Source organism: Macaca thibetana, chromosome 5, assembly GCF_024542745.1.
Source record: "Macaca thibetana thibetana isolate TM-01 chromosome 5, ASM2454274v1, whole genome shotgun sequence".
Taxonomy (NCBI): domain Eukaryota; kingdom Metazoa; phylum Chordata; class Mammalia; order Primates; family Cercopithecidae; genus Macaca; species Macaca thibetana.
Genome location: NC_065582.1, coordinates 183,878,293 through 183,905,834, shown reverse-complemented (window position 1 = coordinate 183,905,834; position 27,542 = coordinate 183,878,293). Strand labels below are relative to the sequence as shown.

Below are 27,542 nucleotides of genomic sequence, written 5' to 3'. Positions count from 1 at the left end.
AGGAACCACTGCTGTCCCGCAGCCCTGCAGTCGACTGAGCCGGGTGGTCCCCAGGCCTGCAGCCAAGTCAAGGGAGTGCCCCGAGGGCTGACCCTACCTGTTCCTCACCCTGTGGGCCAGGGTGTCCTAGGAAGCCCCCAGCCCTGGACCACCCCATCCTGACGGCCGCCTAGGGAGGGACTGGGTCCCCGGAGCAGGGAGGACAAGCTGGCCCCAAACACAGCTATGGTGGCTTTCTTTAGAAAAGCTAAACTTTAATGGTTCAGATAGTTTTACAATGAAAATAGGTACCCAAATACTGTCTTAAATGTCCACAACTGTACAAAAGATGAATACAAAACTCCCAGGCAGGCACTGGCAGGGGACAAGGCCTGCCGTCTCCCACACTCTGGTGTGGTCAGGTGTCCCTGCCCCACCCCCAGTACCACCGTGCCAAGGGCACTGCCCCAGCGAGGAAAATAGAAAAGATTTTAAAAAGTAAGAGTCTAACAGGCAGAGCTGTCACTAAAATTAGGAAGTTGTAACTTTTTTGGTTAATTTACTACATTCAAAAATGGAACGTTGAGTCCAAAAAGTGTCTTAAATCACACAAAAAGGAACCCATATTAAAAATTTAAAAATAAGCCCAAAACACCCCAGAGAAATGCATCTAGAACTTAAAACAGGCTGGGTCAGCAGCAGGGCGGTGGCTGGGGGACCTCGTGGGCCAGGTGTCCGCTGTCTGGTTAATTTAAGCCGGCAAAGCCATCGTCCCTTGGAGCCCCCAAGTGAGGGCCAGCTGTGAGGCAGGTGGCCCTAGGACACGTTGGTCATGGGCTTGTACTTCTTGAAGCGTGTCCACTGACCCGTGGCATAGTTCATCTCGAACACTGTGTCCACCAGCATGGTTGTGCTGCCCTGGCCATCCGCCTTGGGCAGGTCCTCCGTGTGCTCGCTCAGCTTGATCTGGATCACGTCCCCCTGCTCCTGGCATGGGTTCTCTGCAGAGAGCAGGAGCTTCTGGGTGGGTGTCTGGGGCCAAAGAGCCCGCCCCCCACCCGGCCCGGTGCACCCCCAGACCCTGCCTAATGAACACACCTCGGGAGCCGGCCATGAAGCCCAGGATGAGGGCCTTCTCGGGCCGCGTCACTTTGTTGGCCGTCTTGAACATCTCCTGGGCAGCGAACATCTGCTCTCTCTACAGCGGGGAGAGGGGTGTGGGTACCAGGGCCCCACCAGGACCACCTCCTGCATCCCCCTGCAGGCACTGTGGCACCCCCATGCCACAGCAGGTGACCAGGGCCATACCACCTACCTGGTGGCCTGTGGGCCCCGCCAGGGTACACCTACCGTGAGCGACAGGTTCTTCTTAGGCTGCTGCTGGGCAGAGGCCTGGGTCTGTGGGGCCACCATGGCAACCGGGGGTGTCTGAGTGGTAGGGGCGACAGCTGGAGGTGTGGTGGGTGTCAGAGGCGAGGTGGGCGCTGCAGGCGTGGGTGTGGCAGGGCTCAGGCCGCTGTTGTACATGGGTGCCCGCTGCTTGAACTGCGCTGGCAGCGTAGGGCTCGGGGTGCTGGGCTCCTCTGGTGGGCGGCTGGCTTCTCGGGAGGACGGGGCTGCAGGTAGACCGGGGCCTGGTGAGGGGGCTGGACCCCTACCCTGTTCCCAAACCCTAGTGCTCCTGGAGGTGACAGGCTCAGCTCCCCTTCTCTGTCCTGCTACCCTCTGACGAGAACTCCCTGTGGCCCCCAGCCAGGGCACAGGCCCAGAAGCCCCAGTCAGAGGAGCAAGGCCAGTGGTCTCAGGCCTTTCCAGACCCGCAGATAACATGTCTGGACTCTGGCCAGCTGCTGGCCTGCAGCGGGTCCCCATACCGCAGGCACTGGTGGGAAGAGAGGAAGGCCGTATCCTCAAGCCCCTGGGGCCCAGGACCTGGCCTGAGGTGCTGTGAGCCTGGCAGTGCCCTCCATCTAGGGGGGATGGCCCTCGGCTCCCCTCCCGGCTACCCAGCAACAACAGCTGGGTCACCTGGCAGAAGACCCTTGCCAGCCCCATCCCCTTCCTGCGGTGTCCTGGGGCAGCTGTCTGTGCCCAGGACGGGCAGGGCAGGGCAAACAGCTGGTTTGTGTCGTGGAGCTCAAGCTGACAAGCAGGGCATCTGCCTCGGGTGGGGGACAACAGAGATGCAGGAGTGGGAACCGCAGCCCTGGCAGCGCCCATGGGCAAGGCCACGTCCTGGTGGGCAGCTCAGCTGGTTCCAGACTGGGGCCAGCAGACTCACCTGGGGGCGTCTCGGAGCTGGGGATGTAGGAGGAGGCGGGAACCACGCTGGGCGTGGAGGGAAGGTAGCTCGTGGAGGGCAGCGCAGGCTCACTGTTCAGGGACCCAAGTTTCTGGAACACAGAGTTTAAGGTTTCTCCCAGAAGAGGCCATGCTTCCGGCATGTGCTAACACTCACGGCCCGACCTGGAGCTCCACCGCCACAAGCTGTGGCCCCCGCCCCAAGCTACAGCAGGAAGGCGGGGGCCACTCTCCAGAGCTCCCTGGGCTGGGCAAAGGGACCCCTGGCTCCTGGTGCCCCAGCAGAGTTGGGGACTGAGCGGCTCCTGTGTAGGAGAGGGGAGGGGTTGGGGAGCCCAAACTGCCCATCTCTGAGGACAGAAGTGATGCTTTTTCTTACCACGAAGCATTGATATAAAAGGAAGAGGCTCGTGTAAAGAAACCCCGGACGCACAGCGACGGGAAGGAAGGAGCTTCTTATCCCCAAGTGACCCTGCAGTGTGGCCTCCTCCAGGCCCTGGCCTCAGACGACCCACTGTAGCCTCTGTGCACCTGCCGCGCCCCACGGCTGCCTCCTACCCGCAGGCAGGGCCTGGTCTCCAGGACACCGAGGCCTCTGACCACCCAGCACCCCCACAGGCCTGTCCTGTGCCCATTCACGGCCACCTGCAAGGCAGGTTCCACCAGTCCTGCCTGACAGGGGACACTGAGGCACAGGGGTGAGGAGGACTCCCCCAGCAGCCCATCCAGCAAGCGTGGGGCAGGTTCCCGCTCAGAGCCTGAGTTGGATGCCCATGTCAGGATGCGGCCCACACTGCCTCTCATATACACATATATGCATAAATACAAACCGCACACATATGTACATACACATATTATCCAACAGAACACACTAGAGTGGCCACAATCGGAACAAGAAGGGCACCTGCAGCGGTGCCAGACGTGGGGTGCTGCCCTGAGCCCTACCTGTGTGGACACCAGACCGGCCGCGTAGTCCGGGGTGGCGTTCTCCACCACAGTTTCCTCCTTGGCTGGCTTCTCCACCACCTCCGCATCTGTGGACAAAACAGGCGTCCTCACCAGTGCCCAGGTGCGTCTGCAGGCTCAGCTCGGGGCAGCAACAGGGAAGCAAACAGCTTCCCAGGAGAGGCCGCCAAGGAGCGAGGAGAAAAGCAGGCGCCCACCCACAGAAGAGGAGCCTCACAGGGGCACAGCCCTGCCCGCTGAGCGTGGACACGCCCCACCCCACCTGGGCAGGGCCCGCAGGGACCCCCACTGCCGCCTCCACGCAGGCCCCAATCCCCACCGAGAGTCTTCCTTCTCCTCTTCGCCTCTCGGCCAGCACCGACCATATCCAGCTCAGAGATGTCCAGCAGCTGCCAAGACAAGCACAGCCCTGCCTTAGTGACAGCCCCAGGGCACGGCAGGCCTCAGGGCGCCACAGGAGCTGGGGGACGGGCCCACCTTCACACCCCGTTCTTTCCTCAGCAGCGTCCTGGAAGGCGGGATGGGGGTCCGGTTCCCCGTGGGGCTGAAGACGCTGGGCGCCGTGGGGCTTCTGAAGGGCGCCTGCTTCGGGATGCCTTTGAGTGGGGCTGGAGGACGACAGCAACTGTCAGGGCCAGCAGCAGGGACCAGTAAACATCCTCCACCCCCTCTGAGCCCAGAACATCCCACCCCTTCTAGGCTAGCGCTGCAGTGGAGAAGGGCCAAATCCCTGGTGGGCAGCGGGCAGGACCCCCAGAATCCCAGACCTCAGGGAGCAGGGGAGTGCCTGGAGCCACAACCTCACACTTTGCCAAGACACCAAAGACAGCGGCACCCCAGCCCAGCCACAGGATCTCACCCGGTGGAGTCTCTCACCAGCACGGGGGGCTGAGCTCTGGCTCCTTCCCGTACCTCCACAGGCAGGGGCGCGAAGCCAGGCGCCTGGGCTCGAGGACTGCCCTCCCGAGCCTTGTCCTCCTGTCCCGAGGACGCTCCTGAGGCCTACGCCATTACCCACCAGTGCCCACACACACCCTCCAGGGCATGCATGGCTCTCATGGTGCCAGGACCGGAGAGAGGGTGCCCGGCGGACCATGCCGTTAGCACACTGGGACAGGCTGGACACACTGCTCAACAGCTGGCCCACCCTCCCTGGGACAGCAGGTGCAGCCCCAGCCCTGGGATGCCTGGTTGGGGTGGAAAGACAAGGGTCTGCTCCAGGCGGGGCAGAGGAGAGCAAGGTGGAACCTTGGCTGCGGTGGGCAGGAACGTGACCTGGGGATGGCCCCCCCGACGCAGGGACAACAGTCAGCAGACCCAAGACGCCTTCTACTAGGTCCCATGTGAACACTGTGGAATTATGGGAGCCCAAATAAACTGAGCCAGGCTGGTCCGGGGGCTGCATGGAGGGTGCCCGCAAGGCTGCCCTTTCAGCACCACCCATCTGCAGTTTACCCAGCTGTCTCAGCACAGGACGGCACCCGTCCTGCCCTCTGGCCCCCAGGTCACTCTCCAGCACCCTGTGGGGTGAGTATGCCCTGCTGCGGTTCCCAGGGGCACGCCGTATTCCTGTGATCAGGGTCCATTCTGCTTAAGCTCACACCCGGCCCTGAGAGCACAAATCAGGAAGGGCAGATGGAGGGGTGCAGGGGCGCAGCCCCGCGGGCGGCGGAACACGGTCACGCCCTCCCCGCGCAGCCTCCCAGGGACACTCGGAACCCAAGAGCAGCACTTGGGGCTGAGAACCCGAGCTGGGAAGGCCGAAAGCTGCTGCCGACAGCAGAGAAGCAGGGGCCAATGCTGTCCTCCGATCCCGGCCTTCCTGTCTCAGCACCCACGCACCCTCCCAGGGCGCTCCCCAAGGGGAGAAGCTGGTACAATTGCCCCGGTGCCTTCGCTTTCCCGCGCGCTCCCAACACTGCTGCCTGCGGGTCATTCACATGCACCACCTCCCCAACAGGGAGCCGAGTCTCCAGGTCAAGCTCTTAGCTCTGCCCTAAAAGCAAGGCTCGCAGCACCGGGGTGGGGGCCTTACTGGTGGTGTCCATCTTCCGCAGCAGCCCCCGGCCCTTGGCGTGGAAGGGCACCCCGGCGCTCCGCTTCAGCTGCTGGGCGGTCTCCGTGGCTGGAAGGAAGAGGTCACATGTGTCAGGGATCCTCAGAGTGAGAGCTCTTGGCCCTTGTAAACGCATCTCTGTCAAGCGGATTCATCCGACGGCCTGAGCCGTGAACACTGCATTCTCTCTAATGAGCAGCTGTTTCGAGCAGGGCCTGACACCAGCTCGCACATTACAACAAGTCAGAAACTCACTCAGGTGAGCAAGTTTCGGGAGCTGGGTGGCTGTGGCTGCACCTCCCAGGACCCCACGGCAGGGGGAAGCAGCAGAGAAGGAGTTGAGGGGCCTCACTGGCCCACTCCGACGACCCGGGCCTCCCCCTGGCTCAGTGGGAGCACCGTCCTCGCTGAGGGTCAGCAGGCATGGTCTAAATGCCTGCTGAAAAACACAAAAATATGAGGAAGAAACAAACGAAGAGATTTTCCTGACTTGGTTCAGTGAGGCTGAAGGGTCAGGGGACACTGAGTGCCCAAAGCACAGCCTGAGGCCGCTGCTGGCCTCCAAAAGGGATGCGTTCCACTGTGGGGTGGGGCCCAAGGGGCCAGCAGAGTCCTTCATGGGCTACCCGGTGCCCCTGGGGCTGCACGGAGCCTCCTGGACAGCGCTGGGCCCTGGCTGCTGCCTGTTCCAGCCAAGACCCAAGCACAGCTGCTGTCAGCCTTTTATTTGGATTCTCTAGAAACGGGGTATTGATGTACATTATAAATATTCATTCTGTATTTATTCAAAATAAAACGATTTTATTGTAATCTTTGTCGTGCTTTGGGAAAACGTTAAATGAAATGATTAAATATCTTTCAAGTCAAATTGAGATCACTGGCCACTCAAGAAGGTAGCAACGTGACAGTAAGGACGGTGCCCCTCCAGCCATTCACAACGGCACCCATCGTGCCCAACAGCGGGACTCAGCTGGCACAGAGTTCATTTGGTAACAGAGATTAGAGATGCCTTAACCTAAAATTCTGAAGTTTTTGATTTCTTTCTTTTTTTTTTTTGAGATGATGTTTTGTCCTTGTTGCCCAGGCTGGAGTGCAATCTCAGCTCGCTGCAACCTCCGCCTCCCAGGTTCAAGCGATTCTCCTGCCTCAGCCTCCCTAGCAACTGGGATTACAGGCCTGCACCACCACGCCTGGCTAATTTTTGTATTTTTCGTAGAGACGGGGTTTCACCATGTTGGCCAAGCTGGTCTTGAATTCCTGACCTCAGGTGATCTGCTGGCCTTGGCCTTCCAAAGTGCTGGGATTATGTAAGCCACCACGCCTGGCTTAAATTCTGAAGTTTTTAAAGCATGTTTTCAGAACACAAAGTTTAATATAGTGATAAATAAACTTCTAACAAAAAACTTCGGCCGGGCATGGTGGCTCACGCCTGTAATCCCAGCACTTTGGGAGGCCGACGTGGGCGGATCACGACGTCAGGAGATCGAGACCATCCTGGTTAACACGGTGAAACCCCGTCTCCACTAAAAATACAAAAAATTAGCCGGGCGTGGTGGCGGCGCCTGTGGTCCCAGCTCCTCGGGAGGCTGAAGCAGGAGAATGGCCTGAACCCGGGAGGCGGAGCTTGCAGTGAGCCAAACTCGTGCCACTGCACTCCAGCCCGGGCGACAGAGCGAGACTGTCTCAAAAAAAAAAACAAAAAACAAACTTCAGGCAGAACTTTATCTTCTTTTTTTTGAGACAGGGTCTCACTCTCACCCAGGATGGAGTGTAGTGGTGTGATCACAGCTCACTGTAGCCTCAGCCTCGCAGGCTCAGGTGATCCTCCTACCTCAGCCTCCCAAGTAGCTGGGAGCACAGGCACGCCACCACCATGCCTCGCTATTTTTTTCCTATTTTTGGTAGAGATGGGGTTTCTTGGCTGGTCTCAAATTCCTGGGCTCAAACAACCCACCTGCCCCAGCCTCCCAACAGGGGTGAGCCACCATGCCCGGCCCAGAACGCTATCTTGAAGGGGCAGTCTTGGTTCCTTAGAACCTAAAGAAACCTATGAGTGGAAACTACACAGACAAGGCCCGATGGCGGCCGTGGCCACTCACACTTCTGCAGCAGCTCCGCCCGCAGCGTGGCGCTCTTGGGTTTCCGCTTCAACTGAAAATGCTTCACCGGCGGCGTGAGGGGTCCCGCGAGGGTTGTCAGGGCGTTTTTGTTCAAGTACTGGCACTCCAGTGGCAGCATGGCAGACGCTTCACACTCGCCCACTGCACGGTAAGAACCACACAACAGTTAGGGCGCCCAGGCCGCAGAGCTCCCCGCTGAGAGGAGCTGGTGGCTGCCCGGCCCCACACCCTCCTCGGCGAGGGTTAGGTCATGGGAGCTGCAGCTGTTTTCGAGTCCCCGAGAGACTGACTCCCCACGGCTCCAGCAGAACACCCAGGAGCGTTTTCAGAACAGGAACGCCTGAGAGGTGGACGTGCCTCGAGAGGGCTGCAAACTGGAAAACGTTTGGCACCGCGGATATTGAGAACCACAAGTGGACATAGTACAGTGATTCCCGGAGGGCTCCAGGCACTTCTAGAACATAAAATGTTAACGGATCCCATCCCCGCGTAAGAAGGACCTCCCATCTGGGGCTTCTCTCTTCCCATCCCCAAGGGTAACCAGGCCGGTGGTCTCTCCTGGAATCCCAGCCCTCATCCAAACTGCCCACATCCATTTCCTCAGTCCGCATGGTCACCCAGGGTTCAGAGCCCGGGAACTGCCCCACAGGGACAGGCAACCTCCCACCTGAACTGGCTACGTGTCCCGCCTGGAGAAAAAGCACAGGCAGGCAGATGAGAGTTCACCGCCCTCGGCCTTCCTGCCTGCGGGACACTCCTGAGAGACACCAGCGGGGGGTGGGGTGGGGTGGACCTGTCCAGGCCACTGCTCCAGAGGCACCTGCGTGGTGTGTGTGCTCTCACAGGTGGGCAGAGGTGCCACCTGCAGGGGGGTGGCCAGGAGGGCCCCTGCAGGAGTGTGCAGCCTCGATGTCTCCATCCCACAACCCTGTCTCTCCGGGTGCTGCCCTTGAAGGAGCTGGGGCACAACGTCTGGGCTCTGAGGAACCAGTGGCAATTGTCCAAAGCAGGAGAGAAACTCAGAGAAGCACAAGCATCCCATCAACACATGTTCTTCAAAACCATCTACAAATTGTTTTTTCTTTTTTTAAGAGATACGTTCTTGGCCGAGCGCGGTGGCTCACGTCTGTAATCCCAGCACTTTTGGAGGCTGAGGTGGGTGGATCACGAGGTCAGGAGATTGACGCCATCCTGGCTAACACGGTGAAACCCCGTCTCTACTAAAAATACAAAAAAATCAGCCGGGCATGGTGGTGGGCGCCTGTGGTCCCAGCTACTCAGGAGGCTGAGGCAGGAGAATGGCATGAACCTGGGAGGTGGAGCTTGCAGTGAGCTGAGATCGCGCCACTGCACTCCAGCCTGGGTGACAGAGTGAGACTCTGTCTCAAAAAAAAAAAAAAAAAAAAAAAAAAAAAAGATACGTTCTCACCGTGGTACCCAGGCTGGAGTGCAGTGGCACGATCATGGCTCACTGCAGCCTTGGCCTCCCAGGCTCAAGTGAGCCTCCCTTCTCAGCCTCCCAAGTACCTGGCAGGACAGGCGCGTGCCACCACGCCCAGCTGATTTTTATTTTTTGTAGAAATGGGTTCTTGCTATGTTTCCCAGGCTGGTCTTGAACTCCTGGGCTCAAGTAATCTGCCCACCTCAGCCTCCCAAAGTGCTAGGGTTACAGGAGAGAGCCACGGAGCCTAGCCTTGCGAATATTTTCTAAGCAATTTTCAGTTCACATTTAAACAACTGAATTGCTGATATTTTCAACATGCATTTCTGAGCATGTACTCTGGGCCAGGGAATGTTCTGGGCCCTAGAATCTAGGATCTGCAGATACAACCTGAATGGGCAAAGCCCCTGCCCTCATGGAGCCAACCAGGAAGAGACCGCGAGTGGCGCTGACACCACCCCCCGCTGACCCCCCCCCCCCCCCCCGCCGACCCCGCCCCCCGCCGACACCGCAGCAGCGAGGATGGGGCCTGTGGGTTGTTTTGAGTTTGTTTTCAAAGATGGCAAAAAGCCAGGCAGCAGCTTACACGGGAGGAAGGTGTGTACATAGTTAATATTTTAGGAACCAGGACACATGGAAAAACGTAACAGTCTAAAAATCAAATTCATTTCAGAAAAAAACTTTTCAAGAAAGATCCATTTCCCTCCTCCCAACATGAATTAAAGCCACACAACATACCCTTTTCTCTAAGTTCTCCCAAAATATCCTGAACATTGGGATTCTGCTCCTCGAGCTCCAGGTTAAGTGAGCCCGTGTCCGGAAAGGACTTCAGGATGTCGGCGACCATGAGCACCCAGGGGTCCGAGTCGAGGCTGGCGAGCTGGATGATCTCCACCAGGGCGCCCTTCATCTGCAAGACAGGATGTGGCCAGTGCCACCGTGCCCTTGCCCACTTCTGAGCCCACTCCCTGCTGAGCTTCTGAATGGGCACTGGGCAGTGGCAGGGCTCTCTGGCAGTCTCCCCCAACACTTCCTCCTGAGGGCTCTCCTTCCTCTGAGCCCCCGGCCTCACCCCAGGGCCACCTTGCTTCCCTGAGCTGCCACAGCCACTGCCAGGTTGCAAGGCCCGGCATCTGGTGCCCCCCTGGCAGCCTCCCACCTCCCAGCAGCACCCAGTCTGCTGGGCTTGCTCTCCCCCACCGGTGTGCAGATGCAAGAAAACCTGAAGGCTGAGATGCCGGGGCCACCACCGCCCCCACAGAAAGCCTGCCGGTGGGGCATCCTGGGGATGACGGGCGTACAGCAGGTAGGTGCCCAGCACAGCAGAGCACAGGAGCAGGGTGGAGTCACCTGCCACAGGGGCTGTGTGCCCAGGCAGCAGGGGGTGGGGCCTGGGCAGCACCCGTGCCAGCTAAGCTGGTCAGCCTAGTCACCATCTGGGCAGGGATGGCCACCTCCAGGTCTGGACGGTGCTGGGAGGTGGCGTGCATGGAGGCTGGAGGTGGCCCCAGGACCTGGAGTGAGGCCAGGGCCTTTGGGAGGCCATGGGCGATGTGGATGGAGGAAGCAGGTGCACCCCGCGCTCCCTCAATGCCTGGGAGGCCAGATCCATCCACACCAGGGCCTGCTTCAGCCACATAAACCCCCTCCCACAAGGAAACGCAGAGAACCAGGCCGTGGCATGCCTGTGCCTGTGCCACGGGTCCACTGGGCTGCTCACAGCGTGAGACGGCTGGGCTGGCAGGAGCTGGGGTTGAACAACAGCGCCCTGCCCTGTCCGGACGCCAGGGCTGAAACCCCAGCACAAGGCATTCCTGACACCCACTCCCTGCGTCAGGCGCCAGAGACCTGTACTAAGAGGGCTGCGGCCATCACGTCCCCTTGAGCACCACCTCCTGGTGGCCTCTGAGTGGGAGGACCTTCCAAAGCTTCCCCTCAGACCTCACTGTCCTCATGGGCTTCCTGCCTGGAGGGAAGTTGGCTCGAGGGGCAGAGGTCAGAGGTCGTGCCAGGGGAGCCTGCCTGCTGCCAAGCCCCCCTGCATCTGCCCTGCAGGACACCCAGCTGCCCTCAGGAGTCAGGAACCTCCGTGTGGCCCAGCCCTTCTGTTCCTTGGGCATTAGGGAGGGTGTTGCCTCGGCCTCTGACCCTGTGCCCCCAGCCCTCACTCCCCACGCCCACCCGAGTTCAGGGAACAGCACACGCTGCTGGAGAAGATGCCACGTGGCTGCAGGAGGCGCTGCGCACACAGTGACTCTGGCAGCCGCACAGCCCCACTGTTCCCAGCCAGTGCTGCCTCCTCACAGCAACCCCAGGGAAACCCTATGCCTGCCAAGAGGCAAGTGGGCGGTAAAGATAAAAAAAGTCGGGGATGTTAATTTAAAACAAAAAGGACCACTGTTATGGAGTAAATGTTTTCTCTCTCCAAAATGCGTATGTTGAAGACTGTCTTACTCTACTTGGACATCTGTTAGAAAATGCTCGGCTTTCCCGGGTGCGGTGGCTCACGCCTGTAATCCCAGCACTTTGGGAGGCAGAGGTGAACGGATCACGAGGTCAGGAGTTGGAGACCAGACCACCCAACATGGTGAAACCCCGTCTCTACTAAAAATACAAAATTAGTCAGGCGTGGTGGCGCATTCCCGTAATCCCAACTACTCAGGAGGCTGATGCAGGGGAATCGCTTGAACCCAGGAGGCAGAGGTTGTGGTGAGCCAAGACCATGCCATTGCACTCCAGCCTGGGCAACAAGAGCAAAACTCCATCTCAAAAAAGAAAAAAAAAAGAAAAAAAAAAAAAAAAAAAAAAAAAAAAAAAAAAAAAAAAAAAAAAAAAAAAAGAAAAAAGAAAAAAAAAAAAGATAATGCTTGGCTTACACACAACAGAAATTTACTTCTCATGGTTCTGGAGGTGGAGAGTCCAAGATCAGTCAAGGCGCTGGCAGATTCCCTGCCTGGTGGGGGCCCCTTCCGGCTTCATGGAAGGTGCCTTTTGCTGGTGGAAGAGGGGAACGAGCTCCTGGGGCTTTTTTTTTTTTTTTTGAGACAGAGTCTTGCTGTTGTCACTCAGGCTGGAGTGCAATGACAGGATCTCAGCTCACTGCAACCTCCGCCTCCCCAGTCCCAGAGATTCTCCTGCCTCGTTTTCCCACGGTGCTGGGAATCCAGGCGCCACCACCATGCCCAGCCCGGGCCTATGTTGTGAGGTCTGTAATTCTTAGAGAGCAGGGGCCCTAACTCACTTCTGTACCCTTTACTGAATAAACTATCACATCATTAAAATCTCTCTTCCTCGTCCCTGGTATAAAGGACTGCTATTTACTAAGCTTTTAAGAGGAACAGGGCCGGGTATAGTGGCTCACACCTGTGCTTCCAGCTACTCGGGAGGCTGAGGTAGGAGGATCATTTGAGCCCAGAGGTTCGAGGCTGCAGTGAACAAAGATGGCACTACTCCACTCCAGCCTGAGCGACAGAGCAAGATTTCATTTCTTAAAAAAATTAAAAATTGGCTGGGCACAGTGGCTCATGCCTGTAATCCCAGCACTCTGGGAGGCTGAGGCGGGTAGATCACTTGAGGCCAGGAGTTCAAGATCAGCCTGTCCAACATGGCGAAACCCTGTCTCTACTGAAAATACAAAAATTAGCCAGGCATGGTGGTGCACTCCTGGAATCCCAGCTACTGGGGAGGGTGAGGCAGGAGAATTGCTTGAACCTGGGAGGTGGAGATTGTGGTGAGCCAAGATGGCGCCAATGCACTCCAGCCTGGGCGATAGAGTAAGACTCTGTCTAAAAAAAAAAAAAAAAAAACACATTATAAAACCAGTGAACTGGTTGCAGAATTTCATTCAGAAACACAAGTTGTAGCAGATGCCATGTATAAGGTTAACCTTATGTGTCAACTTGACTGGGCCATGGGGTACCTGGACAGTTAGTCCCTCGTGATTCTAGGTGTGTCTGTGAGGATGTTTCTACATGAGACTAACATCTAAATTGTACTGAGGCAGAGGGCCCTCCCTCCTGTTGAGTGGGTCTCATCCAATCAACTGGAAACCAAAGCAGAACAAAAATGCCGAGGAAGGGGAACTCCTGCCCGTCTGAGGTGGAAGATTGGTCTTCTCCAGCCTTCAGACTCAGGCTGGAACATCAGCTCTTCCTGGGTCTCGAGTCTAAGGGCTTACATCACTGGCTCTCCTGGTGTGTGTGCATGTGTGTGTCTGTATGCCCTCCTAGTTCTGTTTCTCTGGAGAATCCTGCCCGATACACTGTGGAACACATCCAGCCCAGTCATCTATTCTAGTCACCCTGTATCTATGGTCCTATGTAGAAAAGTTTAATTTTCAGAATGATATCCCTAAGGTACCAGACCCCTAAATAAATGAAAAAAGAAAACTAAGATAAATTAGAATGTCTTATAAACCTTTTTTTAAATACCAAGAAAATAAATAAAAATATTTTTCAGAGAAGTAAATTACCCAGAATGGCCTAGTCCTTTCACAGTCTAGTTAAATGAGGTCTTTATCACAATTTCTCGAAATACATAAGGACAAAGTCCAAGAAAAATACATATAAAATAAAGCTGGTATACTTACATTAATATTAGATAGAAGCAGATTTTAAGAACAAAACATTACTAAATACAGAGATCTCTATGTAAAGATCCAAGGTTGAGTTCACATGGTAACTATAACAACTATAAACTTGGATGCACCTAATAACACAGCCCCAAGATATATACAGCATAAGCTGAGAAGGAAAAATAGAAAAATCCATAATCATAATGGGGAGATCAACAAATCCTCTTCTCACTGATTTTTTTTTAATTTAAATCAAGCTGCACATGCCTGTGATACTTGGGAGGCTGAGGAGTTTGAGTCCAGCCTGGGCAACATAGTAAGACACCACACCTTTAAAACAACAGTAAGAACAGAATAGATTTGTACAACATGATTATAGAAATTTGGCCTAATGAACATCCACTGAGCAATGGATCTCAAAACTAGAGAATATATGTGATTCGCAAGCTTACTTGCAACATTTACAAAAACTGACCATATATTTTGCCATTAAGCAAATCTTAAATTTCAAACAACTAAAATAACATAAACCATATTCTCTGACAAGAGCTCAATACAGCTAGAAATTAATAATAAAAACAAAACTAAAATCTCTTCCCCTCCAATGTAGGAAAATTAAGAAACATTTCTAAATTACACAGGGATCAGTGAAGAACTTATTGAAATTTAAAAATATTTTTGACTTGATACAGTTCTGTGACTATCAAAACTTGTGGGATGCAGCTAACACTGTAATTAGAAGAAAATTAGTGCAAAAATTAGTGAAACAGAAAGCAAAGATCAACAAAACCAGAAGCTGGTACTTTGAAAATTCTTATAAAATCAACAAACATCTGGTGAGATGGATCAAGGGGGAAAAAATAAGAAATAATCACTACACATGCTTTTGACATTTACAAAGAAGATGTTGGGCTGGTCATGTTGGCCCGTGCCTGTAATCCCAGAAATTTGGGCAGCCGAGGCAGGTGGATCACTTGAGGTCGAGAGCTTGAGACCAGACTGGCCAACGTGGCAAAAGCCCGTCTCTAGTAAAAATACGAAAATTAGCCGGGCATGGTGGTGCACGTTTGTGATCCCAGTTACTCAGGAGGCTGAAACACGAGAATTGTTGAGCCTGGAAGGTGGAGGTTGCAGTGAGCCAAGATCACACCATGGCACTCCAGCCTCGATGACAGAAGGGTATTTGAGACACTCTCTCTACAAAAAATAAAAAAAAGAAAAGTAGGCAGGTATGGTGGTGCATGCCTGTAGTCTTAGCTGCTCACCAGGTTGAGGAAGGAGGATCACTTGAGCTTAGGAGTTTAAGGTTACAGTGAGTTATGATCACATCACTGCCACTCCAGCCTGGGTGACAGTGACACTATGCATTAAAACAAGCAAACAAACAAAACTCATAAAAACAAAAATCGATACCGAAAAATCCTCCCACAAAGTAAATTTCAGGTCCAGAAGGCTTCATTACCAAGTTCTACCAAATATTTAGGAAGAAATCACTCCATTAGTAAACAAACTTTCCAAAGAAAAAGAAAAGACGAGATACGTTACAAATCCTTTTCAAAGGGTAGCATAACCCCAATACCAAAATCCAACAGAGACAGTCTGGGTAAGTAAAACTACAGGTCAATCTCACCCAAGAACAAAGATACAATACAAAATCCCTATACAAAACCTCAGGATGATATAATCCAACAACATAAAATGACCAATTTAGACTTACCTCAGGAATGCAAGGTTGGTTTATAATTAAAGGTATTTTGTTAATGTGGTGAATTACATGTCAATAGATATTTAAGCATTTGATAAAATTTAAAGTTCCCTTGTGTTCGTACCCACTAGGATGGCTATATCAAAAAGATAACAAATGTTGGCAAGGATGTGAGAGACTGAACACTCAAAAATCACTATGGAGAATGTAAGATGGTGTAGCCACTAACATCCTATACAGGAGCGATCCTACTGGCATCAGGTTGGTGCCCCTCGAGGTCAGAGGTCCCAGAAGAAGGAGCAGGAACCCATCTTTGCTGTTCTCCAGCCTCCTTTAGTGACACCTCCAGGCACGGGAGTGAATCAGATGAAAATGGCCTGAAGAGAACCCCCAGCAAACTGCAGCAGCCCTACAGAAGAGGGACCTGACTATTGCAGGAAAAACAAACGAGCAGAAAATGACAACAGCATCAACAACAACAACAACAACCACAACAAAAGGCCCCATCCAAGGGTCAGCAGCCTCAAAGACTGAAACTAGGCAAACTCATGAAGATGAGAAAGAATCAAGGAAAAAATGCTGAAAACCCCAAAGGCCAGAGTGCCTCTTCTCCTCCAAATGATCACAATGTCTCTCCATCAAGGGCGCAGAACTAGATGGAGGATTGGATGGACGAGTTGACAGAAGTAGGCTTCAGAAGATGGGTAAAAATAAGGCCGGGCACGGTGGCTCACGCCTGTAATCCCAGCACTTTGGGAGGCCGAGGCGGGCGGATCACAAGGTCAGGAGATCGAGACCACGGTGAAACCCCGTCTCTACTAAGAATACAAAAAATTAGCCGGGCGCGGTGGCGGGCGCCTGTAGTCCCAGCTACTCAGGAGGCTGAGGCAGGAGAATGGCGTGAACCCAGGAGGCGGAGCTTGCAGTGAGCTGAGATCGCGCCACTGCACTCCAGCCTGGGCGACAGAGCGAGACTCCGTCTCAAAAAACAAAACAAAACAAAACAAAACAAACAAAAAAAAGATGGGTAAAAACAAACAAACAAAACAAAACAAAACAAAAAAACGAACTAAAGGAGCATGTTCTATCCCAATGCAAAGAAGCTAAGAACCTCGATAAAAGGTTAAGGAATTGCTAACTAGAATACCCAGTTTAGAGAGGAACATAAATGACCTGATGGAGCTGAAAAACACAGCACAAGAACCTTGTGAATCATCCGCAAGTATCAACAGCCGAATCCACCAAGCGGAAGAAAGGATATCAGAGTTTGAAGACCACCTTACTGAAATAAGACATGCAGACAAGAATAGAGAGAAAAGAATGAAAAGGAATGAACAAAGCCTTAAAAAAATATGGGACTTCATAAAAAGACCCAACCTACTACTGACTGGAGTACCAGAAGGAGACGGGGAGAATGGAAACAAGCTAGAAAACACACTTAAGGATACCATCCAGGAGAACTTCCCCAACCTAGAAAGACAGGCCGACATGCAAATTCGGGAAATACAGAGAACCCCACTAAGATACTCCACGAGATGATCAACCCCAAGACACATAATCATCAAATTCTCCAAGGTCGAAATGAAGGAAAAACTGTTCAGGGCAGCCAGAGAGAAAGGCCAGGTCACCTACAAAGGGAAGTACATCAGACTAACTAACAGCAGACCTCTGCAGAAACTCTACAAGCCAGAAGAGATTGGGGGCCAATATTCAACATTCTTAAAGAAAAGAATTTTCAACCCAGAATTTAATATCCAGCCAAACTAAGCTTCATAAGTGAAGGAGAAATAAAATATTTTCCAGACAAGCAAATGCTGAGGGATTTTGTTACCATCAGCCCTGCCCTGGAAGAGCTCTGGAAAGAAGCACTAAATATGGAAAGAAAAACCGGTACCAGCCACTGAAAAAACACACCAAAATATAAAGACCAATGACATTATGAAGAAACTGCATCTAGTGTGCAAAATAACCAGATAGCATCATGATTACAGGACCGAATTCACACATAACAATATCAACCTTAAATGTAAATGGGCTAAATGCCCCAATTAAAAGACATAGACTGGCAAATTGGATAAGGAGTCAAGACCCATCGGTGTGCTGTATGCAGAAGACTCATCTTACATGCAAAGACATACACAGGCTCAAAATAAAGGGATGGAAGAAACTTTACTAAGCAAATGGAAAGCAAAAACAAACAACAAACAACAACAACAACAACAACAAACGGGTTGCAATCCTAGTCTCTGACAAAACAGACTTTAAACCAACAAAGATCAAAGAAGACAAGAAGGGCACATTACACAATGGTAAAAGGAACAATTCAACAAGAAGAGCTAACTATCCTAAATACATATGCGCCCAATACAGGAGCACCCAGATTCATAAAACAACTTCCTAGAGACCTACAAAGAGACTTAGACTCCCACACAATAACAAGAGGAGACTTTAACACCCCACTGTCAGTATTAGATCAACGAGACAGAAAACTAACAAGGATATTCAGGACTTGAACTCAGTTCTGGATCAAGTGGACCTAGCAGATGTCTACAGAACTCTCTACCCCAAATCAACAGGACATGTATTTTTCTCAGTGCCACATGGCACTTATTCTAAAATCAACCACATAATTGGAAGTAAAATACTCCTCAGCAAATGCAAAAGAACTAAATCACAACAGTCTCTCAGATCACAGTGCAAATTAGAACTCAAGATTAAGAAACTCACTCAAAACCACAGAATTTCATGGAAATTGAACAACCTGCTCCTGAATGACTCCTGGGTAAATAATGAAATTAGGGCAGAAATCAAGAATTTCTTTGAAACCAATGAGAACAAAGAGACAATGGGCCAGAATCTCTGGGACACAGCTAAAGCAGTGTTAAGAGCGAAATTTACAGCACTAAATGCCAACATTAGAAAGCTAGAAAGATCTCAAATCGACACCCTAACATCACAATTAAAAGAGCTAGAGAGGCAAGAGCAAATTAACCCCAAAGCTAACAGAAAAAAAGAAATAACTAAGATCAGAGAAGAATTAAAGGACACAGAGACATGAAAAACCCTTCAAAAAAATAAATAAACGAATCCAGGAGCTGGTTTTTTGAAAAAATTAACAAAATGGATAGAACACTAGCCAGACTAATAAAGAAGAGAGAGAAGAATCAAATAGACACCAATAATAATAATAATAATAACAATAATAAAGGTAATAGCACCACTGGCTCCAGAGATATACAAACTACCATCAGAGAATACTATAAACACCTCTATACAAATAAACTAGAAAATCTAGAAGAAATGGATAAATTCCTGGGTGCATACACCCTCCCAAAACTAAACCAGGAAGAAGTCGAATCCCTGAACAGACCAATAACAAGCTCTGAAATTGAGGCAGTAATAACCTGCCAACCAAAAAAAACCCAGTACCAGACAGACTCACAACTGAATTCTACCAGAAATACAAAGAGGAGCTGGTACCATTCCTTCTGAAACTATTCCAAACAATGGAAAAGGAGTGACTCCTCCCTAACTCATTTTATGAAGCCAGCACCATCCTGATACCAAAACTAGGAAGAGACAACAAAAAAAGGAAACTTCAGGCCAGTATCCCTGATGAACATCAATGTGAACATCCTCAATAAAATGCTGGCAAACCGAATCTTGCAGCACATCGAAAAGCTTATTCACCACGATCAAGTCGGCTTCATCCCTGGGATGCAAGGCTGGTTCAACATATGCAAACCAGCAAGCATAATCTATCACATAAATAACCAAAGACAAAAACCACATGATTATCTCAACAGATGCGGAACAGGCCTTTGATACAAAATTCAACATCCCTGCATATTAAAAACTCTCAAGAAGCTAGGCATTAATGGAACGTATCTCAAAATAACAAGAGCTATTTAGGACAAACCCACAGCCAATACCATATTGAATGGGCAAAAGCTGGAAGCACTCTCTTTGAAAACCAGTACAAGACAAGGATGCCCTCTCTCACCACTCCTATTCAACATAGTATTGGAAGTTCTGGCCAGGGCAATTAGGCAAGAGAAAGAAATAAAGAATATTCAAATAGGAAGAGAGGAAATCAAGTTGTCTCTGTTTGCAGATGACATGATTTTATATTTAGAAAACCCCATCGATTCAGTCCAAAAACTTATTGAACTGATAAGCAACTTTAGCAAAGTCTCAGGATACAAAATCAATGTGATTTTAATAGGCAAGCAAAGAGTCAAATCATGAATGAACTCCCATTCAAAATCACTAGAGAATAAAATACCTAGGAATACAGCTAACAAGGGATGTGAAGGACCTCTTCAAAGAGAACTACAAACCACTGTTCAAGAAAATAAGAGAGGGGCCAGGCACAGTGGCTCACGCCTATAATCCCAGCACTTTGGGAGGCCAAGGCAGGCGGATTACCTGAGGTCAGGAGTTCGAGACCAGCCTGGCCAACATGGTGAAACCCCGTCTCTACTAAAAATACACAAATTAGCTGGGCATGGTGGCACAAGCCTGTAATCCTAGCTCTCGGGAGGCTGAGGCAGGAGAATTGCTTGAGCCTGGGAGGCAGAGGTTGCAGTGAGCCTCGGCTTGTGCCACTGCATTCCAGCCTGGCTGACAGAGTCTCGCTCTGTCTTGGCGGGCGGCGGGGCGGGGGAAGGCTGGGCACGGTGGCTCACGCCTGTAATCCCAGCATTTTGGGAGGCCGAGGCAGGCAGATCAGGAGGTCAGGAGATCGAGACCATCCTGGCTAACACGGTGAAACCCCGTCTCTACTAAAAATCCAAAAATTTCGCCAGGCGTGGTGGCGGGTGCCTGTAGTCCCAGCTACTCGGGAGGCTGAGGCAGGAGAATGGCGTGAACCCGGGAGGTGGAGTTTGCAATGAGCCGAGATCACGCCACTGCACTCCAGCCTGGGCGACAGAGCAAGACTCTATCTCAGGAAAAAAAAAAAAAAAAAAAAAAAGAAAATAAGAGAGTACACAAACAAACGGAAAAACATTCCATCCTCATGGATAGGAAGAATCAATATCATGAAAATGGCCATACTGCCCAAAGTAACTTACAGATTCAATGCTATTCCCAACAAACTACCATTGACGTTATTCACAGAATTAGAAAAAACTATTTTAAATTTCATATGGAATCAAAGAACATCCCGTGTAGCCAAGACAATCCTAAGCAAAAAGAACAAAGCTGGAGGCATCATGCTACCTGACTTCAAACTATACTTACAAGGCTACAGTAACCAAAACAGCATGGTACTGCTACCAAAACAGACCTATAGACCAATGGAGCAGAAAACGGACCTCAGAAGTAACACTACACATCTACAACCATCTGATCTTTGACAAACCTGACAAAAACAAGGAATGGGGAAAGGATCTTCTAGTCAGTAAATGGTGCTGGGAAAACTGGCTAGTCATATGCAGAAAACTGAAACTGGACCCCTTCCTTACAGCTCATACAAAAATTAACTCAAGATGGATTAAAAACTTAAATGTAAAACCCAAAACCATAAAAATCCTAGAAGAAAACCTGGGCAATACCATTCAGGACACAGTCACGGGCAACCACTTCATGACAAAAACGTCAAAAGCGACAGCAAAAAAAGCCAAAATTGACAAATGGAATCTAATAAAACTAAAGAGCTTCTCACAGCAAAAGAAACTATCATCAGAGTGAACAGGCAACCTACAGAATGGGAGAACATTTTTGCAATCTACCCATCTGATATCCAGAATTTACGAGGATCTTATATTTATAAGAAAAAAACAAACAATCCCATCAAAAAGTGGGCAAAGGAAGTGAACAGATACTTCCCAAAAGAAGACATTTACGAGGCCAATAAACATGAAAAAAAGCTCAATGTCACTGAACTTCAGATAAATGCAAATCAAAACCACAACGAGATACCGTCTCATGCCACTCAGAATGGCAATTATTAAAAAGTCAGGAAACAATAGATGCTGGAGAGGCTGTGGAGAAATACGAAGGCTTTTACACTGTTGGTGGGAATGTAAATTAGTTCAACCATTGTGGAAGACAGTGTGGTGATTCTTCAAGGATCTAACACCAGAAATACCATTTGACCCAGCAATCCCACTACTGGGTATATACCCAAAGGATTATAAATCATTCTACTATAAAGACACATGCACATGTATGTTTATTGCAGCACTGCTTACAAGAGCAAGGACATGGAACCAACCCAAATGCCCATCAATGAAGGACTGGATAAAGAAAATGTTATACATATACACCGTGGAATACTATGCAGCCATAAAAAGCAATGAGATCCTGTCCTTTGCAGGGACATGGATGAAACTGGAAGCCACCATCCTCAGCAAACTAACAAAGGAACAGAAAACGAAACACTACATGTTCTCACTCATAAGCGGGAGTCAGCTGAACATTGAGAACACATGGACACACAGAGGGGAACAACACACACCAGGGCCTGTTGGGGGTGGGAGTGAGGGGAGGGAACTTAAAGGGTGGGTCAACAGGTCCAGCAAACCATGGCACACGTAGACCTATGCAACAAACCTGCATGCTCTGCACATGCAACTTTTTTTTTTTTTTTTTTTTTAAGAAGAAATAAAGGGCACAGTGGCTCACGCCTATAATCCCAGCACTTTGGACTTTGGGAGGCCAAGGCGGGCAGATCACGAGGTCAAGAGATGGAGACCATCCTGGCCAACATGGTGAAACCCCATCTCTACTAAAAATACAAAAATTAGCTGGGCATGGTGGCGCGTGCCTGTAGTCCCAGCTACTCGGCAGGCTGAGGCAGGAGAATGGCGTGAGCCCAGGAGGCGGAGCTTGCAGTGAGCCGAGATCACGCCACTGCACTCCAGCCTGGTGACAGGGCAAGACTCTGTCTCAAAAAAAAAAAAAAAAAAAAAAATTACATTAAATGTATGATTCTATTTATATAAAATATCCTGAATAGACAAATCTATAAAGCAAAAAGTAGATTACTAGTCACCTAGGAGTGGGGAGGAAGAGGACTGGGGAAACGCTAATGAGTATAGGATTTATTTGGGGGATGATGAAAATGTTCGAAAACTGACTAGAATGATCATCAACTCTGTAAATATACTAAAAAGCACTGAACTGTACATTTTAAATGGTGAACTATCTGGCATAATTATATGGTACATAAATAATATAAATAATATATTTTTTCTTTGGAGACAGGGTCTTGTTCTGTAGCCCAGGCCAGAGTGCAGTGACGCAATCATGGCTCACGGCATCCTCAACCTCCCAGGCTCAAGCGATCCTCTCGCCACAGCCTCCCAAGTAGTTGGGACCACAGCCATGTGCCACCACCCGTGGCTAATTTTTATATTTTTTATGGAGACGGGGTTTCACCATATTGCTCAGGCTGATCTCGAATGCCTGGGCTCAAGCAATCCACCCATCTTGGCCTCCCAAAGTGCTGCGATTACAGGCATGAGCCACTGCACCCAGCTATACGTTATATCTTAATAAAGCTATTTTTTAAAAATTCATGATTAAAAGATTTTTTTACAAGTCTTTTAAGAAGAGAATTTCCTTAACTAGATAAAGGGTATTTATTAAAGACAACAGGGAACATGATGCTTACTGGCAAAACATTCCAAGTTCTCCCTGCGTGATCGAAGGAGGGTCCCGGCCAGTCCAGTGAGACAAGAAAAAAACAAAAGGTAATTGGAGAAAGAAAAATAATATGAAATGCACAGAAAAATCAAGAAGATTCTATAGAAAAAAATTTTTGCAACCAGCAAAACTTTAGCACAGATGCTAGTCACAAACTCATTATCCAAAAATCAGGCCAGGCACAGTGGCTCACACCTGTAATTCCAGCACTTTGGGGGGCTGAGGTGGGTGGATCACCTGAGGTCGGGAAGCAGAGGTTGCAGTGAGCCGAGATCGCACCACTGCACTCCAGCCTGGGTGACAGAGTGAGACTCCGTCTCAAAAACAAAAACCAAAACACAAAACACAAAAATCAACTGCGTTTCTTTTTTGTTTTTTTGTTTGTTTGTTTTGAGACGGAGTCTCACTCTGTTGCCCAGGCTGGAGTGCAGTGGCCGGATCTCAGCTCACTGCAAGCTCTGCCTCCAGGTTTATGCCATTCTCCTGCCTCAGCCTCCCCAGTAGCTGGGACTACAGGCGCCCGCCACCTCGCCCGGCTAGTTTTTTGTATTTTTTAGTAGAGACGGGGTTTCACCGTGTTCGCCAGGATGGTCTCGATCTCCTGAGCTGGTGATCCGCCAGTCTCAGACTCCCAAAGTGCTGGGATTACAGGCTTGAGCCACCGCGCCCGGCCTCAACTGCGTTTCTTAAACCAGCAACAAGTCAAAACTAAGACTAACAGACCCCATGTACAACGGAGTGGAAAATACTAACTAGGTGGTAATATATGAGATGCCTCTACGGAGATCATAAAGAACAGCTACATAGATATGGCCACACCCACAAGTTCTAAGATGCAATATGAAGAGGACAACACCCCAGAATGAACGGCAAATTCGGCTCAGCCTTAAAATCCCAGCAGGCAGGCTCTATGTGTTTAAGAAGTAAGTATGGAAGATACAGGCAGACGTGTGAAGGGACAAGAATAGCCAAAGATGATCCCAGAGAAAAATACAGTGGGAGAGTTTGCTCCGTCAGCTAACAAGACTTAGAAATAAAGTGACAGGAACCGACTTAGTGGGTTATTAGCACATCAATATGTAAATGACCAAAAGAACAGAGCACAGCCCAGAAACAGATCCACAGCAGAAGTTACAGTGCAGATCAATGGAAAAAGACAGTCATTTCAATCAACGTCCAGTGCTGGACTAACTGGACATCCACGTGGAAAATTAGACTCTCTGCTTCACACAATCAATTCCACACAGACTGAAGATTTAAGTGCAAAAGGCAAAACCGTACAGCTACGCCAAGATAACCCAGGGAGTGTTCCGGGCATGTCCCTTGGGGACACAATAGGCACCAATGATAGTGGGCAGATGAATACACCATCTACGTAAAAACTAGGAGTTTCTATTCATCCACGATTCCAGGAAGAGGCTGGACGCAAGGATCACACCTGTAATCCCAACACTATAGGAGGCCAAGGCAGGAGGATCACTTGAGGCTAGTTCAAGACCCGCCTGGGCAATATAGTAAGACCCCCCACCATCTTCATACACACGCACAAAAATTAGCCAGGCGTGGTGGCAGAGCACCTGTTGTACCAGCTAGTACAGAGGTTGAGGAGGGAGGACTGTTTTAGCCCAGGAGTTCAAGGTTAAAGTGAGCTATGATTATACCACTAGACTCCAGCCTGGGTGACAGAGTGAGACGCTGTCTCAAAAAAAAACAAAAAATGAAAAACAAAAGCCGGTCATGGTGGCTGACGCCTGTAATCCCAGCACTTTGGGAGGCTGAGGTGGGTGGATCACGAGGTCAGGAGATCAAGACCATCCTGGCTAAGACGGTGAAACCCCATCTCTAGTAAAAATACAAAAAATTAGCTGGGTGTGGTGGCGGGCGCCTGTAGTCCCAGCTACTCGGGAGGCTGAGGCAGGAGAATGGTGTGAACCCGGGAGGCGGAGCTTGCAGTGAGCAGAGATCGGGCCACTGCACTCCAGCCTGGGGTCAAAAAACAAAAAAACAAAGAAAAGAATTCCAGGAAGCTAAGTCAAAGGACAACTGGGAGATATTTGTAACTGAAAAAGGACTGACATCTAGCATTTATAATAAATAATAAAAAAGATACTCTTACAAAACAATGGGAAAAAAGAGAATTTAAAAGCAGATTTGAATATACAATTCTCAAAACAGAAAACCAAGAAGCAGGCCGGGTGCCATGGTTCACACCTGTAATCCCAGCCCTTTAGGAGGCTGAGGCAAGCAGACTGCTTGAGGTCAGGAATTCAAGACCAGCCTCGGCAGCATGGTGAAACCCTGTATTCCCAGTTACTCAGGAGGCTGAGGTGGGAAGATCACCTGAGCCCAGGAGGTCAAGGCTGCAGTGAGCCATGATTGTGCAGCTGCACTCCAGCCTGGGTGACAGCGCGCCAGACCCGGTCTTAAACAAAACAAAAAAACAAAAACAAAACACTCTGAAAAATAATTGGGCATAACCCTATGATCCCCACAATTCCACTCCTAGATATTATACCCTAGAGAAATCCCAAGATTCCAAATACCTGATGCAACACATCACAATAATGTAGTAACAGAATTATTTACAACAGCACACAACTGGCCATAAGCTAAATGTGTCACTGTGATAGAATGGATAAAGAGCTTCGTGCTCAAAGGAATACCACAGAGCAGTGAAAATCAAACCAACTCAGCTGCAACTTGGATGAAACTGTCAAGGTGTCCACCAAAAGGACACATGCACGCCGCACACAAAATACACTATGATACCATCACACTAAGTCCAAATCAGGCAATCAAGCTGTGCCATTCAGGGGTGCATAAATAATTGCTAATACCGGGGAGATGGTACAGAAATGATCACCTTTCCAAAATGAGGGAGGGGAAAGTAAGAAGGCTGTGATTACCAATGGGAGGTTTCCAAGAACAGGCATGGTTCTGTATCTCCACCTGTGTGAGGATCACAGGAGTGGCTCACGATGCTACTATTATTCGTGAAACTGAACAAAAATGCACTTTTCCATACATGTCATATCTCAATAAAAAACAATTACAACCTATAATATAATACGCCAGTAGCTGGGAACGTTTAAACAACCACGGGGCTTCAATAGTCTGCAAAACTACTTGGTTTATTTCGCACGGAAAGAGATACAATATAACATTGAGGAAAAATAAAACAAACCTCACACACCCACTCATTGGAATGACGCCAAACGGCGTGCAGAAAAGAGTAAAACGGACATAGAGCACTCCGGGCGGCCGGGGTCTTTGCGAGGTGAGAACAACAAAATGCAGTCAGCGGACACTGGAGCTACAGAGCACAGGCCGCCCCTTCCTCACGTGGGTTTCTCTCGGGACCCCCGCCCTCGCCCAGGTCACTGGGGCTGCGTCCCCGACGGGAGACCCCGCTGGGGCCGGCGCACCCCCGCCCCGAGAGTCTGTCGCTTTGGGACGGTGGGGGATTAGGGTGGTGAGGACTGGGGGCGGGGGAGGCGGGGGCGGGGGAGGATGAGTACCCGGGGGCCCAAGGAGGGGAGTGAGGATCTGGGGGTCGTAGTGAGAACCCGGGGCCCGGCGTGGAGGAGGCTGAGGATCCCAGGGGAGGTGAAAACTTAGGTAGGGGTGAGGACGAAAAGTAGGGAGGTGAGGACCCTAGTGGGGGATTCCCAGGGCGCGAGGAGGTGCGGGGGGGAATTGCTGAGAACCCAGGGTGGGGATGAGAACCGAGGTGGGAGATGAGGATCGAGGCGGGGGATGAAGACCCAGGGGGAGGTGAGGACTGGAGGGAGAGATCGGGAGGAGCGAGGAGGGGGCGTGAAGGCGGGGGCGTGAGGGCTGAGGACCCCGGGGAGGCTGACAGTCTGAAGGGGGATGGGAAGGTGGGAGAGGGACCGAGGAGGGTCCAGAGCAGGGGCAGGAGTAGGGTGTGCGGGTCGGAGGTGGGAAGGCTGGGAATCTGGAGGCCGCGGGGCGCCCCGCCTGCCTCACCTCGTCCACCGTGCGGCGCGGGAGGTGCAGCGTCCCGAGTAGCAACTTGAGCTTCACCGCCGAAGAGAGGCCATGGAAGCAGAGACGGATGTTGTCGATGACCGCGGCCGTCAGCAGGGACGCGATACTGGGCGGCGCCCACAGCTCGTCCGTGGCCCCTAGCTTGTTGTGCAGCCACAGGCCCGTGTCGCTCTCCCGCATGGACGCCATCTTGGGGGAAAGCGCGCGTCGCAGCCCCGGCATCTTATGAAGACACCTACGCGCCCTCGGCTAGGACCCCAACATGGCGGCGCCCGTCGGGCTGCGGGCTGCAGAGGCGGCGCAGGCAGCAGGGTCCCACGAGCGGGGCTTCCAACGAGAGCGCTTCTGGGTGGCGGCCGCGTCTCCGGGAAGCTCTGTGGCAACGTCGAGAGCCGGAACGACGGGGTGACGCCGGGCAAGAACTATCGGCTTCCGTAACGCATCATGGCGGCGCCCGCTGCCGACTCTCGGGGAGACCGCAAAAGATGACGTCACGAGCGGGCGCGCGTATTCGCGGCTTGGGAGCTAGGGATGTGGCCTGGCGTTCGCAGTGCAGGTGTCAAGTGCCGCAGACTCGCGGCCGTGCGTTGGGGCGGAGGTTCCCGGTGCGCCTGCCCCGTCCTCCGCTCTTCGCTTTCTCCCCGCTTGGGTCTCGGCGCGGACCTGGTCGCCCGCCCCCGCGGGCCCAGCACCTGCACAGAGAGGAGCCGCGGCCCTGCGGAGTGAGCCTGCGGGAT

The 27,542-nt window shown here is 51.1% G+C and overlaps 1 protein-coding gene across 1 annotated transcript; it reads right to left on the bottom strand.

Moving 5' to 3' along the window:
* Positions 1-233: 233 nt before the first annotated feature.
* Positions 234-27,054, bottom strand: NELFA (negative elongation factor complex member A). Its single transcript, XM_050792311.1, has 11 exons — positions 26,785-27,054; positions 9,602-9,773; positions 7,402-7,563; positions 5,282-5,371; positions 3,724-3,854; positions 3,566-3,635; positions 3,226-3,314; positions 2,261-2,372; positions 1,330-1,595; positions 1,078-1,177; positions 234-980 (listed from the first exon to the last, which is right to left on the bottom strand). Exons 1-11 carry the CDS (start codon positions 27,025-27,027, stop codon positions 796-798), a joined length of 1,620 nt encoding a protein of 539 aa, XP_050648268.1. The 5' UTR covers positions 27,028-27,054; the 3' UTR covers positions 234-795.
* Between the last annotated feature and the right edge of the window lie 488 nt (positions 27,055-27,542).

Bases quoted from the DNA above. Each gene is read 5' to 3' on its own strand.
- NELFA (XM_050792311.1), bottom strand. From the start codon at position 27,027: ATGCCGGGGCTGCGACGCGCGCTTTCCCCCAAGATGGCGTCCATGCGG. The intron at 9,774-26,784 runs GTGAGGCAGGCG...CCTGTCTTGCAG, and splicing joins CGCGCCGCACGGTGGACGAG to ATGAAGGGCGCCCTGGTGGA. The intron at 1,596-2,260 runs GTGAGTCTGCTG...GTCTACCTGCAG, and splicing joins CAGCTCCGAGACGCCCCCAG to CCCCGTCCTCCCGAGAAGCC.